General features: G+C 42.6%; 1 protein-coding gene across 1 annotated transcript in view; it reads right to left on the reverse strand.

Annotated features, from left to right (window-relative positions):
- Positions 1-373: 373 nt before the first annotated feature.
- Positions 374-17,858, reverse strand: part of prdm16 (PR domain containing 16) — an 82,039-nt gene continuing 64,554 nt past the window's right edge. Inside the window, 14 exon segments of the mRNA XM_034538236.1 lie at positions 374-1,099; positions 3,861-4,118; positions 7,172-7,343; positions 8,809-8,978; positions 9,321-9,398; positions 9,537-9,706; positions 11,499-11,586; positions 11,712-12,260; positions 12,262-12,301; positions 12,304-12,487; positions 12,490-13,355; positions 13,962-14,115; positions 14,311-14,458; positions 14,594-14,795. Coding sequence (XP_034394127.1) covers positions 1,087-1,099; positions 3,861-4,118; positions 7,172-7,343; positions 8,809-8,978; positions 9,321-9,398; positions 9,537-9,706; positions 11,499-11,586; positions 11,712-12,260; positions 12,262-12,301; positions 12,304-12,487; positions 12,490-13,355; positions 13,962-14,115; positions 14,311-14,458; positions 14,594-14,795 — 3,092 coding nt within the window. The 3' untranslated portion in view covers positions 374-1,086.

The following is a 17,858-nucleotide window of genomic DNA, read 5'->3' on the forward strand; positions in this document are numbered from 1 at the left end:
TATCTAAGAGGCGAGGAAGTAAATAAAATTAACAAATGACGATGAAATAAACAAGCAGAGAAAGACTTTCCTCATTTTTTGATTATGATTTGAATTCATTTTCAGCGTGATCAAATTGGGTAACCAATTACAATGGCTAGTGTCCCAGATAGCTCATCAAAATCACCAGTTGCTGTGCACATTTGAACATTGAACATCATTCTCCATGTAATCAATACGAAAAAAATCAACAGTCTACTGGAACTTGTATTCCCTCAAGTAACATTTAGTGTGGTGCTATTGTTGATTCTGCCGTTGTAACTGAAATGAGATCAGTACATGACTCGCCCATGATTGGTGAGGGGGGGGGGGGGGGGGGGGGGGGCGGACCTTGGAGACGATAGTGCACGCGCCCACTATGTTCCCGGTGAAACAGCGACACCGTGTGGACATGCAGTGCTAATGCAGGTCGGATGCTGCAGTGCTTGTAGTAGCTAGGCGGTATACACAGACTTTAGAGACGTACGTAAGTGTCTTTGAGAGCCTGCCGTTGGGTCTCTGCGGTGCTGCAGTGAGCCGTGTGGACTTGGGGAGGATCAGAGTAATGCAGAGAGTCAATGCTGTTGAGAAGCATTCGTCATGTCCTTCACATCAACAGGAGCCGAGCAGTGCTTTCTTTTCCAGAATCTCTCCCTCCTCTCGCTTACTCACATCTACACTCACACATTCACACGCGCGCTTCACACACACACACACACACACACACACACGCGCACACACGCACACACACACGCACACGCGCGTCTCCACGCAAACAAATATTCGTTTCTATCTATCGTGACAACGCACTTCCTGTCTGTATTTGCGTCCACGTTTTTTTCTTCTTCTCACTACTCGTGTCCACTCCGCGTCTCGTTTCTATATCCGTTTGCGAAACCCAAAAACTTCCTCCTCCTACTTCTTCCTACCGCTTCCGCTCCGGGGTCTAGATGTGGTTGAGCGGGTGAAAGCTGCTCGTCTCGGACGGTCCACCGCCCATGCTCAGCCAAGCGTCCAGGGAGCTCTGGGAGGGCGCGTGCAAAGGGTTGTTCTCCGAGAGAGACAGCATCATTGCGTAAGCCTGCGGGAGAAGACAGGGCACCTTTAGACCGGAGGACGCTCGATGCTTTCAAGCACTCATTGTTAGTAACGCGTCTCTGTCTAATGTCATCTGTAGAGCACGCTATGTACTAACATGTTTTAACCCTTCTATTATCTTTGGGGTCAATTTGACCCCATTTAATGTTTAACATCTCGAAATAAATGATTGACATCGTTTTTTTTTTTTTACTTCATATTTCATGACTTTTCCTAATTTATTGGGGACAACTGAGTACATATAAAATTCACGTGATGATATGTTTTCAATGTCCTGTACACATCTTGTACGCATCGGTGTTCTTTGGGGTCAATTTGACCCCAGGCTTTTTTTTTCACTGTGTAAAACATATAAGTAATATCAACATACAATTTTATAATCTTCAGAAAGTTTTAGGGCCCTAACCTTATTTAATGTTCTGGATTTATTTCAAGGTCCAGCCTATACTGTGACATTTGATAACACTTGTACTGGCATACTATACACTACTATTTGTATGGCATATTTTATATTATTTGTTTGTGACATACTATGTATACTATGTTTTTTTTAATGGAAAATTAAACGATGATTCGAACGTTTTTGTGACAGGCTGTGTTATGACATTTTCTATGGCATACTACACTCGGATACCTTTGTGGTAGTTTTTATGACATTCTGTACAATTTCTTATTCTTTTGCATTATATTTCTTTTTATGACATACCATACATACCACGACTTTTTTATGACATACCATATGGCCTTTTTATGACATACCATATGATGACTTTTTTAATGAGTTATAGTATATATTTTAATCTCATACATTACTTTATTTTTTTGACATACTGTACTATTATATTTTTTTGACAGCTTTTCTGACATACTACACAAAGTTCTCAACATTTTGATGACTGATTTGGCAATTTAACAAGCCAGCATTAATGATTGCTGTACAGGAAAAGTGCACAGATACAAAATATTGTTTCTAATTAACTTCTGCATTATACTGTAAAAGGTGTCCACTAACATTGCTAACTTTAGGTAACAGCACAGCTCCATGAAGTAGCCGAGCTTCGTGTATTAAATGCAGACTAATGAAAGAGAAAGTATTCAAACAGAGCAATAAATATATTCAAATATAAAGCATGCGTTTCATGTCACGTTCAGGGCGGCCATTGGCCTTCTGGCGGCCCTTTGAAAAACTATGCTGATCATCATTATTCAACATCAGACAGATTGTTAATAATTGATTATAATGCTCATATTGAAACAGAGTTTACAAATTGCTTCACAATTCAGAATACCACACCATATCACACCATCATTTTTTGGCAATATACCCAGTAATTATGTTCTTCATTCGACTGGTTTAAGACATAACATCACAGTAAAGAGAGTTACAGGTAAAATCAGTAAAGTGAGAGGAAAAGACGAGGGAGCAGGACATGTCTTAAGTCCAGCTTTAGCCAGAATTAACAACCTTTATCTTACCTTAAGCATCTGAAAATGTAAAAGAAACCATTGCATCTATAGCTATAGGCCAACATATTCTATCCTGATATAGGTAATTTCCTCTGTTGTTAACGATTTATATATCATGATATAACATGTTTTCTGGTGATTCAATAAATAAATATTCTATTTTCTGAAATAACTACATGGAAAAGCCTATTTCTGTCTAAATACGTGAGTTAAATGAAGAGTGAAAAGTATTTTCTCATTTTATTCAAGTGAAATTATAGAAAGAAAATTAATAAATATTTCCAGCTTTTCACTGACTATGTTTATATGGGGTATTCCCATAAGCAGCATTCTTATCAATTCAGATTTTCTTAGAAATTTGAGTTAGTATGTGGTTGTTATCAGCAATTTGGATGAATAATTCAATATTGTGTATCGCGATATCTCAATCTATGATTTCCTCACAGTATGATTCCACTGAAAGACGATGAATCATCATATTGACCTAATCTCATCCCTTTTCTCTGCAGTCACAGGATGCATGTTGTCCTTCCTCCTGTCTAAGCAGAACAACATGCATTCCCTTCCCTCTTTTAGTGGACGTACAAAAGCCAGTCACATACCTGGGTTTTAGCCTGCCTGTACAATGTCTCTTTCAATGCCTCCGACTCTAGTGAAGTGTTAAATATGTCTTTAACATCAAAGGGTTGCTCATCACTGGCTGCTTTACGTAACCCCTCCAGACTCTTGGGAAAGCTGGGCAGACCCTCCAGGTCCAAGAGAGAGCCTTCCTCTATACACCTGCACACCGTGGATGGATGGATGGACGGACGATGGCAGAAATAGGGCAGGATGGATGGGTAAATGGATGAAAAGATAGATATCGGGAAGGGATGGATGGAGAATTAATGCAATGGAGGGGGGCGGGGACGAAAGGAGGAAGTTAAAGTGAAAGAAAACATGAGGAGAAAAGAAAAGGAGAGGTACGATCAATAAAAGGACTGGTAGAAGGAATCAATTGAGAGAAGGAAAAGGACAGAAGAGTAGGAGCTGAAGCTGAAACAGTCTTTTTTTTTTTTGGGTGTCTGTGAAGGGAATCTGTACCAAGCCCTGTTTTACTTCTGCCCGCTCTTTAGATGTGGCAGTTGTTATAACCGAGAAAGATATAACTGTCTGTTTCTGTTTAAAGGTTTGTTCATAGATAAGCGGCACATTTGCTGTGGTTATTAAGTGTAGATATTAGAGTGTCCATTAACACTGACTTCTGTGGTTTTCTGTATAATTAACGAGATGAATACCTGCGAGTGTGTTCATAGCCCATAGCTAATGGGGCTGTCTCCGTCTCTTCCTCCTCCTCGTCCTCCTCATACACTCCCATTGTGACAGGAGACGGGGACTCGGGCGCCTCGTCGTGAGACTTCTCTGTCAGGCTGCCTTCCTCCTCCTCCTCATCGTCACCCTCCACTTCCTCTTCCTCCTCCTCTAGCCCCCGGAGCCCTAGCTTAGAGTTGGACAAACTGTGGCTCGATGGGCGTTCCTCCTCAGCCTGCTCTGATCTGCAGAGGGATCAAAGGTCAAAGTAGAGAGGAAGTGTGAGTGATGTTGACAACCGATCCTAAAAAGACTACCTTTCTCCTCCCGTATTAGTGACATTTCAGAATAAGAAACAGCTGTTTAGACATCATGTGAAGTAATGTTTCTAGGGTCTGTGGTGCTGCATGTTCCTTGTTGAAAGAAATCTCCAACATTGTGACAAAAGCAAAAAACTAAGTTTCTCAAATTGTGCAAAGCAAAATAAATAAACAGTCTGAAGTTGTTTCTGGCTCTTAAAGCTGCATGTGAGCAGTTTACCTCACCAACTAGGGAGAAAGACGCAAACAATCTGAATCATGGGAAGTGTAGTAGCCAGGGTTTTTCAGAGAAAGACAAATAAGGAAATTAAAAGGAAGCATACCTCTGGTTTTACTGCATTGATTTAAAAACATTTTTTTAAAATGATCTCAACCCAAACTTATTTGCACTGTTCTTAATTCTGACCACAGTGAAAAGTGAGAAGGACTTTTAGTTTAGTTTTAATCTCTAGTTTTAGTTCTCTGTCCCGTCTAAAGCTGGGTGGCTGTTACCATTTCCTGAGCATCTTAAAGACATGACTCATCACAAGCAGAGAGCGTAACCTAAATAATCAGTTGACAGCATGCACAGTCCAAGTCCAGTGTCCACACAAACAACATGGGTGCTGACAGTCTGCCCGGAGCACTTTTCAAACGGCCTACACATGATTAATTGACCAGCTCCTCGGAAACGGAGCAGGAGATGGCCCGCTTCAGACCGGCTACTCTACACCCTGTAATGGTGGAACATACTTGGTGTGACTGAGGGAAGACGATGGCTGATCTGCAAACAGGCTATCAGCACACCACCATTACGACCTGCCATCTGTACATTTTCCAGCCAGCTCCCCAACGCTCCCCCTCCATCACCCCTAGACCACGATGTCATGGCTCATGATATCATTTCCTCTGGGACGGCACATTTACCCCTTCCATTTTTGCCACACAGTGGACATTTATCAAATCAGACAGGATTACCTCTGGGAAGGAGTGCACGGGGACAGGATTGGGTCACACACAGTGGGTGGGTAAATGCGGGTAAGGGGACTTTTTGGTGGGGGTGGGGACATTCTCCTCTTTCAATCTAGATTAAATATCACCATAATCAAATCTCAAAGCTGGTTGGCGGGGGGGGGGGGGGGGGGGGGGGGAAAGTCCATGCCTATGTACAGAGAAAGAAGCGTAGCTCTGACAGGGGGGCCCTGGGTTTTGTCATTTAGTCTAAACATGTCAGTTGGGTGTTTGTGTTAGCCGGCCGGGGGTATGGCTATAGCGGGTGGATGGGGGAAGAGCTCCATCATCAGTGGATCTCCTAGATAATTTCCTAAACCTGAGTTCCCCTCAGAGTCCAAACTGCCAGCCATTGTAGCCAAATCCCAGACAAGGAACCAGCTCCAACTGTAGTTTTATCCAAACCATAGAACTGGAGCCATGGCCAGGGGCCTCGTTCCAGCCCTAATTATGACCTGGATTACGGTCTTGAGGAGACAGATACCTCTTAAACCTTCAAGACTACAGTGCTGGGAATAGAATAGAATATTCTATGTCATCTAAACCCCCTAACTTGTGTCATTGAAACATCCCACCCTTAAAGCAGCAGTGCTGCCTCAGCATCTCCAACATCCCCAGCTTGGAAACGGGTCAAAGTTTTCATGTGAAAACAAGAGCTACCAGGGACTTTTATTTTGACTGGCTATGATGCTGAAAAAGGGGAGAAAATAGGTTTCATGGGCGGTTAAAAGTGATTACAGATAGTCATCCGTGAACGTGGGTTTGCACTCAGCGTTTGACTGAAGTCACTCAGAGGGAGAATAAACAGCAGGCTGTCTGGTGGGTGGACAGAAAGAATAATACATAATTACCGACATTAAAATGTCAGGCCAGCTTGTTGTGGATGAGACTTAGTATTGATCCCAGATGGCAGAGGGGCTAAATTGCCAGTGGGTCTGCTGGCCATAATGCATGTTGACAAGTAGGAGGGGGGGGGGGGGGGGGGGATGATGGAGAAAGAGACAGACGGAAAGTGAGACTACCAGAAAGGAATTCACATAGGGAATGAGAGTGAGATGAAGAGTGTGTAGACTCAAGGAAAGAGGCAAACTAACACTGGAACAGAAACACATTTCATCCTCTTTTTCCCCCCAACACCCTCTTCTTTTCTGAAGCTTCCCACCAACGGAGCAACTAACACTGAAAGCACTTCAGGACTTAAAACAGTGTGCATGTTTGGTTTAAAAAATAGACACATTTTTCATAATTTCAACAAGTTATGGCTTTAGAGTGCAGAAAAAACACACACACACATGACGATCAATCCTGCCACAGTTAATGGTAAGCAGAGTCAAACTACAGCTACATACAGCAGGTATGAATTGCAATTCCTGGCAAAGACAGCTCCAGTAAAGCTTTAGACATGGCTAACATATGAAATGAGCTGTGACTAAATTCAGTTCTAAGCAGGTCATGCATACTCACGCCTGCGCAAGTTAAACCAAATTGTGGATGGTGTCAAAGCGACTGCAGTACATTTTTATTTTTGCTAAATCTAAATGCCAGTGGCTCTTAAAAGTTGAACTCAGATAAACGAGTAATGCAGCTGCAACTACTATCATCAGTATGCAATGTAAAATCTGTTGTCGGGGACTACTGCCATATGGATTCAAACCACCGGAGGGCACTGTGCGCCAAGTAATAGCATCCATCCACGCTCTGGTGTACAGGCAGAAAGAAGGGGCGAAAAGAAACTATGAGCTTGACAACTGTTGCTTTTAGTTTCACTAAATGTGTGTGTTTGTTGCTGCTCCTCCATCCCTGTCAGGATGACATGCCCTGATAAGGGGAGGGATATCAAAAATGTCAGAGTGAGGACATTTCACTTTATTTGCTCTTTCGAGTTTGGAATACAGTAAGGGTTAAGATCAAGTTTGAGTAAGAATTGGCAGGGGGAGTCGAAGGTTAGCCTCATGGATCAAACATAATCACTGGAGATCTGTTGTTACCTCTTATCCGTGGAGCTGGAGGCCTGGTTCATCTCACTGTTGGAAATGAAGTTGCGGATTTCTGAGAAGTATGAGTCCTCCTTCTCATCTAAAAGTGCATGATTGTCTGGCTCAGAGTTTGGGGAGGAGATGGTGGTTCCTAGGTTGGAAAGCATCCCGGACTGTTGGCTCACTGTTGGGGAAAGCGTGCAGTCACACACATACACACGCATAACCACACAGCAGCCACACACACACACACGCACACACACGCACACACACACACACACACACGCACACACACAAGCATGATTAGTTTGATGATCATCAGACATACATAATAGATAGGTTTCTGGAACATGCTCAATATTATGGTGGTTATTACTATTATAAACATTATTCACATTTCAATATATCAAAAGGATGTCATTGTGCTATTTGATGTTATCGTGAAACTGGGTTGAACATATTTTAACGAACATGAAAATGTTTACGGAATTTTGAGTAGGAGATAAACCGTGACAAAAGGCGAGCTTTGTTACAGTTCAACAAAACGGCTTCTATATCATTTGTGTTCTTACAAATTCTTGCGGGATTTTACATAACGTTCAGAAAAGTACCACAGTTAACTGAGGAAATACGGTTTTCTTTTTCAGACACTTGAAATGAGATTCGTCTTAATCAGAAATAAGAAGTAGAGAGATGGCATGATGTGAAATGGGACGTTGCAGTTCGTGGTTAGCATCTTAACCCTCAAACACACGGGCAGCCCATAATCGTGTCTTGTTTTTTCATCCTGAAACACTATTATAAGAAGAGGATGTGACTCTGCCCCGGATGAACTGAACCAAACTGTACTGGTCACTCCTTTATTTTTTCCTAACTCCAACTTTACTATAGACTTCATATTTAGGTAACATTTATAGATTTAGAAAAATATTTTCCCTTCATTTATCTTATTTTTCTGACAGATTTTATAACATTGCTCTTGGAGGAGTCACAGTGGTATTTAAAGGTAATTTTCAAGATACAAGAATAACAGTGTTTCTGTTTAAGTTATGTATGTTTTCCTAGTCTGTATCTTTGCAATTTACGTTGCATACTTTTAGGAGATGCTATTCGCTTACTTCAATATGACAATCAAGGATACATTGGTAAACAAAACATATAGGCACTCAACAAACAATTGCCTCTTATTAACATACTCAATTGCATCCCTTTGCCAATTGAGAAAGTTAGTTTGTGTTTGGTGATGTCACAACCGTTTACGCTCCACTAGTTTATAATAAGAAGCATTTTAAGTGTTGTTTCATTTTAAGTTTTAAAATGTTAGTACAATTGTGAAGCATGGATCACTTGAATTTAAGTGGTCAAATACATAATCTTTCAGTTAAAAAGTTTCTACTCCATCCATATTGAGTAGGTAGCATACCTCCATACTGGGCAAAAAAAGGCTGTTTTTGGCAACGCAGGAGCCAAAGCGAGTGTGAATTCTTTAATTAAGTGATGTTCTAACTTCAAAACGTTCACAACACCAAGCTCGAAACAATGTTTTATGCAAATAATTAAAATGTTCCAAATGGGTAATGTGAGCCATTCATTATTCAATCAAATAATACAACACAAGTCAACACGAGTCAAAGATGTTGCAAACTGACCAGGAATGTTCTCATGCTCGTGCTTCTTGAGATGGCGGTCGAGGTTGGTTTGTTGACCGAAGCAGCGGTTGCACAGGTGACACTTGAAGGGTTTTTCCTTGTTATGGATGTTTCGAACATGGCGTTGAAGATTGGATGAGATGCTGAATGAGCGGTCACAGTATTTACACCTGCCAAAGGAGAACATAGTGTTCACGGTGGTTTTATAACCCCACTGACAAAGACATTTCTTTAGGCTCACCTTAATTGTAAAACAACATATATCTGCTATCTAGCAATAGCAATTTACAATTTGATCCCAGAGCTCTGTCTTTGCCAAAATACAACATTTACACCACACTGCCTGGAACTCAGTGGGCTCATTGTAAAGTAAAATGAGACCAGAAATTGATTAAGCAAAAATACTGAACAAAAGCAGTGCCAAGCAAAGAGATGTCACGGAGTCAAGCAGACGAAGGGAAACACATCAATGAGAGCATCTGTGATGACTAGCCTGAACTGGAATAGAGTACCTGTAGGGTTGTTCCCCTGTATGCGTCCGCAAGTGTCTGGTGAGGTTTGCAGAGCGAGGGAAGATTTTCCCACAGTACCTGGAGGGAAGAATGTAAAGGAAGGCAAGGAAAAGGGCGGTTAAGGAATCAGTGTATTTTACTGACAGAATTAGGTGTCATGTATGTAAACATATGCTCCAACAGTGGAAATGACTCGCTGCACCACAGGGTTCTTACCTGCAGGAGTAACGCTCCTTGCCCTTGCGGAGGATGGCATCTGAGAGGGAAGGTGGTGGTGAGCGGAAGTTGAACAGTGGGTGAGCGTGTTGCAGCGAATTGGGCGGCACGTCCAGTTTTAGAGCTCCAAAGCTCTCAAGCTTCTCTGTCATGTTCTCCATGGCTGACATCTGAGGAGATGGTAGAAAAACAAATCTAATCAGTAATTGTGTATTAAAGGTTTAATTAGAAACCTTGTAGTAAAAATGTGCTATATGGCAAGTGCCATATATATATATATATATATATATATATATATATATATATATAGAAAGAGAGAGAGAGAGAGCAAAGGAAGCCCTGAAAACAAAGACACAATGTCAGAAAAAAACAGGGAGCGAGGGAATGAGAAAGAAGGCGGAAGCTTTGAGGAAGCAGTATATCAGAGTTTAGCCTTGTTAATTGTGCCAAAGGCGAGTCACCTCCATGACCTATAACACATTCACAAATGCTCAAGTACCATTCCTCCAGTGCCCCCCACCCCACCACCCCCATACACCATAACCTCCAGCTTCAGTGCTTTGTTCTCTACCTCATGTGTTCTTCTACCGAAGATACTGCTGCAGGCTGGCAGACTAAATGAGGCATTCAAGAGTCCTGATTGGAGCTGTACAATACAGTTTGAGATACCCCCAACTGATAGCCGCTTCCCCTCCGCTACAAGCATGTGAACAAAAGGGGCCAGTTATGTAGGAGTTTATTTGCCAAAAACAGCTTACATCCTTCCTTTTTTTAGTGAATACGGAACGGGAGAGACGGGGACAGAAGACACTCCGTCTCGATGTGTTTATTCGCAGTCTGAGAACGTGTGTGGGGGAGGGGGGGAGCAGGGTAATTCTGACGTGAGACTGTATTAGAGGTGGCATTGTTTTTCTAGAACTGGGAGGATCACAGCTGAGACACACTGGTATGAGAAGTTTTTAAATGCCTGTGAAAACTTTTTATCCCGGGGATTTTGATCAATTATGTGATGTTGGATAACATGTTATAAGTATAGGGTGAATGTACCGGAGAATAGGTGGCATTAAACATTTTGTTGTTTACAAATTAAAGAAAAAAAAAATAAGTCCAAACTACACACATATATGGATAAGGCCGTATATGAAAATGCATGTTCTTTTTATCTCAATGTATCTGTCTGCCTATGCACCAAATGAGTGTTTTGAAAAGTCACAGTTGATAGAGGACACAGATTTCCAGGTCAGATTAAAGAGTTTCCCCAGAGCCCCCCATTCTCCTGGAGACAAACACAGGATGTCCTTGATGGACACGGTGCTATTATCTAGCCAGCCAGCCAGCCACAGAAAAAGAAATTGGAGGGGGTTGAGTTATTAGCTGGCCTGTGGGCTCCCAGTGCATGAAACAATGCCACAACTAAGATTAGCGGGGCCAAGAGGGGCAGTTTGTTACAATTCAAACGGTTATTATTCTCTCTTTTATTAATACTATCATTCCTAGTAATCAAGACGTGTAGAGGTAGGGAGGGTCTGGGGACAGTTGAACAATGTGACTGATTATCAAAGGGGCTGCGATAACAGACTGTGTCTTCTGAAAAAGGTAGAAGTGACGAGGTACACAGGCGCCATTCAGTAAACAAAGGAAGAAATCATAGAGAACCCTTGAGAAAAGAAACATCAACACTGTGGAACGATGGTGCATAGGGCCCTATCAATTCAGGTTGCAGCAGCGTGGGAGGCAGGAGTGAGGTATTTTCACATAATACATGGTTTGCAAATAATAGTCGATTGTATCTGAGAATAATCAGCCTGTATGCAATACCTGGAGGTCAATTCCCCTGTTTGGTACTCCCCTGCTGTAGTTCTTGTTCAAAGTTAATGTACTTTTTGCTGTTTCTACTTAAGATTGAACCAAGTACCTTCCTAGATTTGAAATGTGTCTGTGTGGATCGTGCGGTAAACCTACCTGTGGATGAAAGAGTGGCGGTGAGGGCCTGAGGAATTTCTCCTTCAGAGCTCCGACGGGGTCGAGTAGCTTCCTCTTCTCCACCCTGCTAGACCAACAACAAGGCAGAGGGTTACGTACGAAGGTCCGAGTTCATCTACAACCTCATACCACAAATCGATATGGTTGCTCATGTGGAGATAGCAGTTTCTGGTCTAATCAGGGCTAAAATACCTGTATATGGGGTCCATGAAGAATGCTGAGGGCTTGGCGTAGTGCAGAGGTGGTGGCTGGTGGGGCTGTGCGTGTTGCTGCTGGTGCTGGACGATGGATGAGTGGTGCAATGACTGGGAATGGGACAGTGGAAACCCAGCTGGGATTTCATCCTTGATGGAGACCCCCTTTCCAACTCCAAAGATGTGGTTCTTTCTATTTTGTGGCTCAGCCACCACACCATTATGACCACCTCGGCTCCGGCCGCCAATGCTCAGGTCCAACGGCTGTTCTTCACCGCTAGATATTGTTAAAGGTCCACCGCTGCTCCCAGTACTACTTTTGGGTTTTGAGGGATTTGTTGGGGTAGGATGAGCTAACTTGGTCTCCTTGGCCTTTGCGGTGAGATCAAATGGTGACTCTCCTGTGGAAGCAGGAGCCCGTGGTACACCAGACACCATCTTGTGCAGCTGCTCCTGAGGTGACTTGGGCTCTGCTTTAAAGAACATGCTGGGATTGAGGGCACCTCGGTCAGCGCTGAAGGGATAGAGGGAGTTGTGGAAGTTGGCAGAAATTGGAAGGGAAACATGAATGGTAGGGCAATGGACCATCTTCTTCTCCTGATGGAGACCAATCAAACCTGGACCAAAATATTTCTCAGCAATCGAGGCGATGGCTTTGATAGAATCTGTTGTTGCTGCATTGGCATTTGTGTGGGAGGGCGGGAGTGCTTGCTCATCAGGTGGAGGGAAGAAGGAGTGCTGGGTTGATGCTGAAAACTGAAAGGGGACGATCAATTAGCAACGTTTCCAGAACTAGACACAGCTGATATCAACGCACTGTCTGGGTCTTCTAACTGGTGACCTTCTTGACTTGATATGGCTCCAGACGGCTTCCTTCTTTTGCCACTTCGCTCACGTTCACTCTCTCCATCGCTCTCCAGGTCAGAACCATCCCCTGAAGCAGTACCAGTGGTGGTGTCCAAATCTGTCCCACTTGTGGTATTAACGTCTTCAAGGTCACTACCGTCAGACAAGTCCACCATCTTAGATCTTGGCTTGGCTTCTCCAGAAGACAAATCCAGTTTGTTCTCTTTTTCTTTGACTTCCAGCTGATTCAAACTGTTTCCTCCATTGGTGTTTGTGGAGCTAACCAGTGACAGTGGAGGGGCATCTAGGGGACTCCGAGGCAATTTCACCTCCTGACTGCCACCGCCCAGTGGGCTCCTTAGCAAGGGGCTAGCTGGCAATAAAGGTGGTCGCTGATACAGTGATGGGGAGAAGATACCTGGGAAACCATGAGGTAGGGGTGGGAAGCCATGAGCTCCTGGGGAGAAGGGCAAGCCAGCATGAGGGTGAGGTCGGGAGGGAAAGTAGTCAGTGAAGCCTAAACCTGAGTGGTTTAGACCTTGAAGGTGGGGATGATGGGACTTGACCTTGGCCATGATGGGGCTTGAGCTCAAGGGGATGCCAGGGTTGAACATCCCTGCTGCAGAGCCATAATGGTTTTTGCCCTCACAGAAGCGGCGATGCTTGTTGAGGGAGGAGGTAGTGCTGAACAACTGCCCACAGTCTTTACACTTGATCTGGGTACGGCAGTCAGCATGCATACGCTTGTGGCGGCAGAGGTTGGAGAACTGGGTGTAGGATTTGTGGCACACCTCGCCTGGGGGAGCAAATAGACGCAGCCCATCAGGGCCTGGTTAAACCCATTTTAACACTGTCTCTAACTTTGTATACCAAATCAATAGCAACACATACATCTGAATGGAAACTGATGATGAAATAGGAAGGGTTTTCTTTGGATAAAACCAACTACTCATTCTGCAAATTGAAACTGCCAAATTGTTCCTAAACTACTGTATCTACATTGTATGTATTTTACAATAATAACTGAACACATCCATGAAATAACACAACACATATGTGTATATAATTACCTTAAAAAAGAGCATGAAATGGTCTCTAATCCATGATAAATATAATATGTCATTATTTTTGCTTTTTTAATTATCATTATTAATATAGTAGTAGTCCAAACTAATGTAAACTATATGCCAACGTTTTTGCTGGGAAAAAAAGAGTATGTAAATAGGTCAAATGCATTATTTCAGTATATAATCAAATGAATAGCAATATAAATATGATCCCTGGAACTGAATGATTGGTTTAAACGATGTAAACAGGATCAAAAGGTAGATGAAGTAATAGATATAAAATAAATGGTCTGTTAAGAATATGGCAGTCATTAACTTTGAAAGCTCTCACTCACAGATAAAGGGTTTGACACTGCTGTGGATGTGCTTATGCTGCTTGAGGCCTGACGAGGTTGCAAAAGTCTTGCCACACTCGGGGCATGTGTGAGCACGTGCCCCCACGTGCTGGGAGCGGATGTGGCGCTGAAGGTTGCTGGGATCTGTGAACACCTGGAATTCGAAATAAGCGTATGAAAATACAATGTACGCTAAAATTAACAATGGCAAAAATGCTGTTCTTTTAGAATGATTTAATCTATGTCCAGTGCCATTATGAATGAAGCCTAAAAAAAAAAAGACCAGCAGAATTTCTGAAGATAAAGCCTGTGTGTTTAGTGTACAACTTACGTGTCGGGTATGCTGTACCTTATCACAGTTTTCACACTCAAAGCGCTTGCCACTGTCATGTGACATCTGGTGACGGATGAGGTTGGACTTCCAGTTGAAGGCTTTGGGGCACTGGTCACACTTGTACTCCCTCTCCTCTGTATGGACTATCATATGTTGGCCCAGACTTCATAAAGAGAGCACAAGACCATCAGTGAAATCAATAAATCCTACAAGTCACAACCCATAGGATAAATGGACTGTATGTGTCGAATGTGTATATCTAAAGTGTGGTCGAAATTGTTATCATGCGTCTGCGTACCTGTACTCATTTGGGAAAATCTTCTCACAGTCTTTACATTCGTGGACAGGCTCGTCGCTGTCCTCACGTTCCTGTTTGAAGTCCTCTCTCAGTGTGTCAAAGATGGAGCCGGTACTGGAGCACGAATACTTCTGGTGCCGCCGCAGCTCCAGTGTTGAGGAGAACAGCTCATCGCAGTCTTCACATCGGTACATCTGCTCGTCTGCAGATACACAAATACACATATATGTTGAACCATCACATAATAAGCTTCCTGAAATATAGAATTCCCATTTAAATCCCCCCGAATCTACCTATTAACAATTCAATAAACTACTAAATTCATTATTTATTCCTGTTGTTAAAACTAGTTTTACCATTCTTTGAAAAACTTCTGACTTATGTATCATCTTGAGCGGCAGGATACAAATAAATTGATCAAATATTTATCTTAAAACAACAACGAAAAAGCCCATATGAAGTAAAAACAATCATAACTTGGAATAACCCATGTTATCTTCAGGAGCAGGTCGAAAGTAATTTTTTTATATATTAGGTCCAATAAGTTTGTCAACATTTTAGGCAGCAATTGAGACAATTCACAGTATTAACAGAGGACACTGAAATGCTGAGTTTTCATATAAGCAAATAAATGACTATGTTATGGGAGTCAAGAAAAAACATTGCTGTGCACAAAGAACCAATGAAGTGCTGCCTATTATGTATAAACTAATCTTCCTGATAATGCAGAACCAATTATGGAGCAGTATATAAAACTGTTAATTCTACCAAAAAAAGGAAATATATTATCTGTGTGTTAGTTACAGCTAAACAGACTCCTATTCAAATGATAAAAGCAACAATCCTGCAATTGACATTCCCATAAAATGAAAATCAATTATCAGTGAAATGTAGCCCTCATTAACCCAGTTAATTGCTCGTTAAAGCAAGTGTTTGCTTGAGACTGTAGGTGTAACAGCACACAAGGGAAACCATAGGGGCTGGTCTTCCCCTTCCATGTTGATAACCTTTACAATACTTCTCACCACCAAGGTCAAATACATAAAACTCGGGCCAGCTTTCTCAATAGCAAGTTCCTGAGTCAGACGCCAAGTTCAACAGATCAGGGGAAAGCCCAGCGGAGAGTCTCTGTGCACGGCCATTAATGTGTGTACGTGTGTGTGAGTGTGCGTGAGTTTACATGGAATGCTTTACGAAAAGAATGAGCCACAAGGAACAGAGGTAAGCACGGGCACGGAGGCGCCAACCCCATGGTGATTTCAGCGCCAACCTGCCATACCCTCTTTGCCATGACCCAAGCGGCCAACGACTGAGTCGGCCCCCCATGTGTCCCAACACGCCATGCACACCAATCCATCATTTCAAGCTGCACTAAATGAGTTTATCCAAAATGACTTACAGTGCACGGCTCACCTGTTTTCTACTGCATGTGACCGTTTATCCAGCTGGAACTTCTTGGGCACATTAAAAGGGCATTAGCGTAGCAGCAGCAATGTGTCTAACCTTGGGGAGAAGTATAAATGACCTTCTGGTCAATGGGCCATTACACTGAGCTTAAATGCTCAACTAACGCGCTCACTTTGACATCAGTGCGCACATATTTCATGGAGAGCATTTGCTCTGAAGCGCAAACATCCCAGCCCTCAGACACTTTTGTCTGTCGCCTTTTAGACCGGAATATGTTTTTCGGAAAAGAAGAGGTGCATGGTTCATATACACAACTACACAAATACTTTTTGTCGAATTTCAAACGGCACGTGGGCGTTGACAAAAACTCTGCGTGGATTCTGAGGTGTTCATGAGCCTCGACGTGTCTGAATGAGGAAGACTCTACATGAAGGTGCTTGCATGTGTCTATCAGTTCCTGTGTTAAGTCTGGTCTGGGCGGGTGGGGAGGGGTGGGGGACATAAAGGGGAGACTAATAGCTCTCTGGGAGACGAAGGGAAGCACAATTATGTGCAGTTTAACAGCTAATCTGGGAGCATGGGTGAGGTCTCAAGGGACTCCTCAAGTCCTCTACTTCAAATTCCTTCTCCGATAAGCCAGACACAGAGAGCAGGGCTGCACTGCCAAGCTCCCACTCAGCCGTGCTACCTTTCTCTCTCTCTCTCACACACACACACACACACACACACACACACACACACACACACACACACACACACACACGGAAACAAAACAGACATCATCCTTTCAGTAGCTGGACTTTGACGGTCTTTCTTTGTCCCTCTCTATTTCTGCTTTTCTCTCTTTCTCACTCACAAATAAACATCCTCAAACTGCAGACAAACTGTACACTTCATTCCCCCCCCATTGAACAAATAATGTACAAGTCTGCCCACATGCCAAACTGCTTCTTTTCAATAATCAAGTTGCTTCCTGTTCCCTCTCGTGTCTTTGGCGTGGAGATTCGTGCATAAACTGTGCATCACGCAGGGAAAAACCCGTTGAACTGCAGAACATCTGACGAACATCTTGTTCTCACTTCACCATTTTATAGTCAGTGACAAGTACGTTTTCATCCATGGTTCCAGAAATACTGGAAACATAACACAACAATGTTACCTGACAACAGCATTTCACCACAATAAGTCCAAGATGTTTTAAGAAATACAGTGGAACTACGGCCCCTTTTCCGCTTAAGTGAACTCTGAAAGAAAAGCCCTGATCAACAGTGAATAGCTGTCCAAACCAGATTATGAGATAAAGTATTGGATATATTCAGTCTGACGTCTAGAGGCATGCATGGTTAAAACATATGTAGCCTACAGTGAATGAGGTGCACTCAAAGGGGAGAGGGGCGGGTGACAGCACCTAAAAATGTGATGCACTTTGAAATGTGATCCATACTATATATGCAGACATCAGTGTTCAGCAAGGTGTAGCGGAGCATTTAACACACAAGATCTCGCAGATTTTAGAGTTAAAACAGAAAGCGAAGATCAAACTACACAAATACATTTAGTTGGAAGATGGATATAAAGGATGCATTATTTATTTTTATTTGACAACACTGACCCAACAGCCAGTGTCAAGTGCCAAGGATTGTTTCCCCTTCAACATCAATTGTAATTTGTAAAATATTTTACACATGGCTCACTAAAAACACGTGTTTAAAGACTGGCTTAATAAAAATAAAAAAAATCTTATTTTAGGCTGCCAGGTTCAATCATCTTGCATATTTCAAATGATTTAACAATAGGCTACTCCAAATGTGCTGTTTTTATTTTTAAACAGGAATATTAAAAGTACCACTAAAAATAA

Source organism: Cyclopterus lumpus, chromosome 7 (genome assembly GCF_009769545.1).
Source record: "Cyclopterus lumpus isolate fCycLum1 chromosome 7, fCycLum1.pri, whole genome shotgun sequence".
NCBI lineage: Eukaryota > Metazoa > Chordata > Actinopteri > Perciformes > Cyclopteridae > Cyclopterus > Cyclopterus lumpus.